The following is a 6,000-nucleotide window of genomic DNA, read 5'->3' as shown; positions in this document are numbered from 1 at the left end:
AGTTGTTTGTGTTTCTCCCTGATGCACAGCCACCGTTCTTGATTTTAATTCCCTGTACCTGTACGCCATGTCGTCACTCGGCCCGCCCTCCCTCCTTCCCCTAGTCCGTCAGATACTACTTTCGCGCCTTTTCTTTGAATTCTGGGTTGAGATCCCAATGCCCGGATGATGCAAAACAGTGTCGCGGGCGGTTCTGGGTACATGTCGTCAGGCCCCTAGCCCCTCGTCACAGCAACGGCAGACAATAGATTCGCGCCTTTTTACCTGGGTTACCTGTGCAGACAACATACCACGGCAAGCATGGAGCCCGCTCAGCTCAGCTGAGCTCACCGTCACCATATGTCCTCTGGGTGCCGGCAGACGTGGGACTGCATTGCTACACAGCAGCAGCTGCTAACTGCCTTTTGGCGGTAGATGGTGTAGCATGAGTGATAGCCGTGGGGCTGGCAGCCGTAGGGCTGCATTGCATCAGCCCCTTGCCCTTTGGTAGGCGATGGTATATTATGACTGGTACCCATCGTCGTCATACTGGTATGGCTGTCAATCATGGCCACCTGGGCAGACATGTTTCGATGATGATGGCTACCAGTCGTAGTATACTATTTTCTGCCAATTGCCCAGTATTGTCTGCTAAGCACCCAGAAGAGGCCGAGGGCGATGCTGGGTGCTGGCGGACGTGGGGCTGGCAGACGTGGGGCTGCATTGCTACACAGCAGCAGCCCCTTGCCTTTTGGCAGACGATGGTATATTATGATTGGTATCCATCATCATCCTACTGGAGAGGCTATCACTCATGCTGCACCGTCGGCTGCCAGCTTAAGATGTAAAAAATAGATTTGTTCTGTATTCATTTGCTTCCCCTTCCTCCGTGAAATCAATGGCCTGCTAAGCCCAGGGTTTTCAGTTTAATCTTTGGGGGGACCATTCTGTGTGACAGTTGTTTGTGTTTCTCCCTGTTCCTGTACCTGTACGCCATGTCGTCACTCGGCCCTCCCTCCCTCCCGCTCTCCCTCCCTCCTTCTCCTGGTCCATCAGATACTACTTTCGCGCCTTTTTTCTGACCAGGCGCCATAGCTAGCACTGGGATCATGGAGCCCGCTCAGATCACCGCGGCAATTATGAGTACTATGAACACCACGCGCATTGTCCTGGAGTATATGCAGAGCCAGGACATGTCAAGGCGAAACCCGGACCAGCCGAGGAGGCGATTACAGCGCGGCGACGAGAGTGATGAGGAAATTGACATGGACATAGACCTCTCACAAGGCACAGGCCCCAGCAATGTGGAAATCATGGTGTCACTGGGGCAGGTTCATGCCGTGGAACGCCGATTCTGGGCCCGGGAAACAAGCACAGACTGGTGGGATCGCATCGTGCTGCAGGTATGGGACGATTCCCAGTGGCTGCGAAACTTTCGCACGCGTAAGGGCACTTTCATGGAACTTTGACTTGCTTTCCCCTGCCCTGAAACGCCAGGATACCAAGATGAGAGCAGCCCTCACAGTTGAGAAGCGAGTGGCAATAGCCCTGTGGAAGCTTGCAATGCCAGACAGCTACCGGTCAGTCGGGAATCAATTTGGAGTGGGCAAATCTACGGTGGGGGCTGCTGTGATCCAATTTGCCAGGGCAATGAAAGACCTGGTGATAGCAAGGGTAGTGACTCTGGGCAATAGTGGATGGTTTTGCTGAAATGGGATTCCCAAACTGTGGCGGGGCCATAGACAGAACCCATATCCCTATTTTGTCACCGGAGCACCAAGCCACCGACTACGTAAACCGCAAGGGGTACTTTTCAATGCTGCTGCAAGCCCTGGTGGATCACAAGGGACGTTTCACCAACATCAACGTGGGATGGCCGGGAAAGGTACATGATGCTCACGTCTTCAGGAACTCTGCTCTGTTTCGAAAGCTGGAGGAAGGGACTTTCTTCCCGGACCAGAAAGTGACCGTTGGGGATGTTGAAATGCCTATCGTGATCCTTGGTGACCCAGCCTACCCCTTAATGCCATGGCTCATGAAGCCGTACACAGGCAGCCTGGACAGGAGTCAGGACCTGTTCAACTACAGGCTGAGCAAGTGCCGAATGGTGGTGGAATGTGCATTTGGACGTTTAAAAGCGCGCTGGCGCAGCTTACTGACTCGCTCAGACCTCAGCGAAAAGAATATCCCCATTGTTATTGCTGCTTGCTGTGCGCTCCACAATATCTGTGAGAGTAAGGGGGAGACCTTTATGGCGGGGTGGGAGGTTGAGGCAACTCGCCTGGCCGCTGATTATGCGCAGCCAGACACCAGGGCGGTTAGAGGAGCACAGCAAGGCGCGGTGCGCATCAGAGAAGCTTTGAAAACGAGTTTTGTGACTGGCCAGGCTACTGTGTGAAACTTCTGTTTGTTTCTACTTGATGAACCCTCCAACCACACCCCCCCCCGACCCGGTTCACTTTACTTCCCTGTAAACCAACCACCCCACCCCACCCTCCCCAATTCGAGCACCACTTGCAGAGGCAATAAAGTCATTGTTTTTTCACATTCATGCATTCTTTATTAGTTCCTCACAGAAGTAGGGGGATAATTGCCAAGGTAGCCTGGGATGGGTGGGGGAGGAGGGATGGAAAAGGACACACTGCATTTTAAAACTTTAACACTTATTGAAGGCCAGCCTTCTGATGCTTGGGCGATCATCTGGGGTGGAGTGACTGGGTGGACGGAGGCCCCCCCACCGTGTTCTTGGGCGTCTTGGTGAGGAGGCTATGGAACTTGGGGAGGAGGGCTGTTGGTTACACAGGGGCTGTAGCGGCGGTCTCTGCTCCTGCTGCCTTTCCTGCAGCTCAACCATATGCTCGAGCATATCAGTTTGATGCTCCAGCAGACGGAGCATTGACTCTTGCCGTCTGTCTGCAAGCTGACGCCACCTATCGTCTTCAGCCCGCCACTTGCTCTTTTCATCCCGCCATTCAGCCCGCCACCTCTCCTCTCGTTCATATTGGGCTTTTCTCATCTCCGACATTGACTGCCTCCACGCATTCTGCTGTGCTCTATCAGCGTGGGAGGACATCTGCAGCTCCGTGAACATATCGTCCCTCGTCCTACGTTTTCTCTTTCTAATGTTCACGAGCCTCTGCAAAGGAGAAACATTTGCAGCTGGTGGTGGAGAAGGGAGAGGTGGTTAAAAAAGACACATTTTAGAGAACAATGGGTACACTCTTTCATTACAAGGTCGCATATTTCGGCTTGCAGGCAGCCATGGTAGGCCACAGTGATTTAGTTGGGGATTGGTCCTGCTTTGAGCAGGGGGTTGGACTAGATGACCTCCTGAGGTCCCTTCCAAACCTGATATTCTGTGATTCTATAATAATGTTTATTATGGAGTAGTACTCTGATTACCTCCAACATCTGCAACCTGTTCATCTGACTTCTTGTATCTTAGTATGTATTGGTGCATGGGATGATGCAAGGTCAATGCCTGATCCTGATCTTATTGAAGTCACTCTAAATCCATTCAGAAACTGAAACTGGTGAAGAATGCAGGATCCTGCTTTATTAAATAGATGTATAGTTGTGAGCACAACTCAAAATGGCTCCATAACGTGCATCAGTTTTTTAAATATATTCTAAGTTCCATAGTCATGGGAATTCATTTGTGTTTGATGCTGTAAACACTTACTATTTAAATCCCTCCTGCAGCCTCACTTCTTCCCCTATGCCCTGACTATTTGAATCCATCAGTACTATTCACTGTCTGAATAAGGAAGGTGGTATTTAGCATATGCAGTGTGCATCTCTGACCAAATGTATAAACTCTAGTCAGGGATGGGAAATGTTTTGTGTTGTACCACTTGATCATTTTGAGACAGTAAATGTAGTAAGAACAGTATTAATATACTCTACCCTAAAATGACTTCTGTTTTCTCTGCTGCAGCATGTACCTCAGTTTGTAATAACTTTTCAATACTATACAAGTGGTCAGCAATGCAGTCCTTCAGTTGCTCTGCAGTGCAGTGTCTGGCTTACATACACCCAGCATGGGACGATGGGCTTCTTAGGCAGCCTGACTGTAATAAACATTTCATGGCAAAAATGAGAAGTTACAGCTCAGAATAAAATTAAAAACCACAAGCAGGGTTGCAATATTAAGATTAAAACAATTAAAATATAATCGGAAACAGGACAGTACCAGCAGAGGTGAATGTACAAAGGCTTCTATGATTATTTAAACGTCCATCAACCTCTCTGGAAACAAGATGATTTTTATTATTTCCTCATTAAGCTATTTTATCATGTGTAATTATTTATTACGTGTAGGATGCTAACCCTATACACCATCTGTATTTGTAGAACAACCCAGCAATCAGTGCTATTCACAACCCTTAGGGGAGAAGATGGGTCTGGATTACTTTAAGAGTCACCCATCTCCTTTCCTCACCCCTTTCAGCAGCGGTGGCTGGGACTCCCCCGTGCCAAGGTGCGCTCTCTCCCCGACAAGCGCGGCTGGTGGGAACAGGGCCCCGGCCTGCTCCCCACAGGAGCTAAGCCTGATCCGGCCCGGCCCCAGCTCCTGTAACAAGCCGGTGTCTGGGCGCTGCTAGGGTTCACATTCAGCGCGCCCCCCAGCTCGGCTGAAACCCCCTGGGCTGCCCCACACTCCCACCCGTGGGCCCAGCCGTGGCCGGTTTTGCACTTAGCCAGATTTCCAGCAGCTTAAGCAACGCGCCTCCGGGAACCCAACGGGTCCCTGCACCCCTGAGGCCGGCCCCGGCTCAGCGGCAAGGAGGCGACTCTGCCGGGAGCGGGGGTGGGGCTGCCCCGCTCCCTGCTGGCCGCTTGCGAGCGACCAATCCCGCCGCGGCGCACCCTGACCCTACCGGGGCCGGCCCCGCCGCCGGGCCAATGAGCTCCCCGCGCCGGGGCGGGGCTGCGGCTCGGCCCGGCCGCAGACTGATGCAATCCCGCTGCCGGAGCCGCTTGCTGCATAACCCGCTGCTGGGCCGGGCGCACGAGGAGGCTCCGCTGCCGCCATGTCTGCGCTGCTCATCCAGGAGACGGGCGAGCTGGCCCTGGGTGAGTCCCTGCGGGGCGGCGGCTGAGGTGGCGGGGCGCGGGCGTCGAGGGCGGGCTCTGTGCAGGAGCAGGTGCTTTTCGGGCCCCACATCGCCCCCGGAGCGGGGCAGCGCGGGGAGACCCCGGCCTGGGGTGCCTCTGAGGCCTGGCCGAGCAGCCCCGCTCCGGGAAGGACACGTTGCTCTAGAGGTCGGTGTTACTCACAGTCGCTCTCCGATCCCTCGCGTGGGGAGGTGCTTGGCCTGCAAAAGGGCAGGTCCCCTCGCGGGTCAGTAAGGGGTTAAAACACAGGAAACAAAAAGTAGGAGTAAATGGTCAGTTTTCATCGTGGAGAGAGGTAAGTAGCGAGGTTCCCCCGGCCAGGAACCCGTGCGACCTAATCAACATATCCCTTAAATAACGAAAAACTGGTGAGATGGCAACGTTTATCGATACTATAAAATTATTCAGGATCGTTAAGTCCAAAGTCAATGGGTTTAAAACAAGCAAGTGTTTCTTCACTTAATGCACAGTCGACATGAGGAACTCATTGTCAGGGAATGTTGTGAAGGCCAAAAGTATAAATCAGTTTAAAAAAAAAAGAGGAGGATGGGTACATCAATGGCTATTAGCTAAGATGGTCATGGATGTAACCCCGTACTGTGGGTGTCCCTAAACCTCTGACTGCCAGAAGTTGGGCTTGGATGACAGGGGATGGATCACTCAAAACTCTTGATTTCCTCTGTAGCATCTGACTAACTAACTGTTAGAAGACAGGATAATGAGTTAGACGGACCATTGGACTGACCTACTGTGGCAGTCCTTATGAAGTGGCTGAAAGGTCCCATCATAGCCTGCTGCTGGGCGAGCGGCACTACTACTGGAGGCTTGTGTATGCTAAAGAGCTGGGCGCTGACCAGTGCTGGGTTGAGAGAGCTGCACCCATTTTCTAGTGTATCTGGCCAC

At 52.5% G+C, this 6,000-nt stretch overlaps 1 protein-coding gene and 1 long non-coding RNA gene across 6 annotated transcripts in view; one reads left to right on the top strand and one right to left on the bottom strand.

Moving 5' to 3' along the window:
* Window positions 1–2,516: 2,516 nt before the first annotated feature.
* LOC135984211 (uncharacterized) lies at window positions 2,517–4,851 on the bottom strand. 4 transcript variants are annotated; one of them, XR_010602111.1, is made up of 3 exons: window positions 3,886–4,844; window positions 3,382–3,532; window positions 2,517–3,138 (listed from the first exon to the last, which is right to left on the bottom strand). It is a non-coding gene; the product is annotated as an uncharacterized LOC135984211 (long non-coding RNA). The 4 variants fall into 4 exon arrangements; XR_010602109.1 differs by having other exon boundaries at window positions 3,382–3,529; window positions 3,886–4,843; XR_010602108.1 differs by having other exon boundaries at window positions 3,382–4,851.
* NARS1 (asparaginyl-tRNA synthetase 1) overlaps window positions 4,852–6,000 on the top strand; it is a 26,033-nt gene continuing 24,884 nt past the window's right edge. The window contains exon 1 of one of the 2 annotated variants that reach the window (XM_005296827.4): window positions 4,852–5,055. In XM_005296827.4, the coding sequence (XP_005296884.1) occupies window positions 5,013–5,055 (43 nt within the window). In that variant the 5' untranslated portion in view covers window positions 4,852–5,012. Of the gene's footprint in view, window positions 5,245–6,000 lie in introns of both variants that reach the window. The other variant, XM_065598790.1, reaches the window with a different exon arrangement.

This window comes from Chrysemys picta, chromosome 6, assembly GCF_011386835.1.
Source record: "Chrysemys picta bellii isolate R12L10 chromosome 6, ASM1138683v2, whole genome shotgun sequence".
Classification (NCBI taxonomy): Eukaryota; Metazoa; Chordata; order Testudines; family Emydidae; genus Chrysemys; species Chrysemys picta.
Note: the sequence above shows the minus strand (reverse complement) of the source record. Positions and strands in the feature narration are given on the sequence as shown.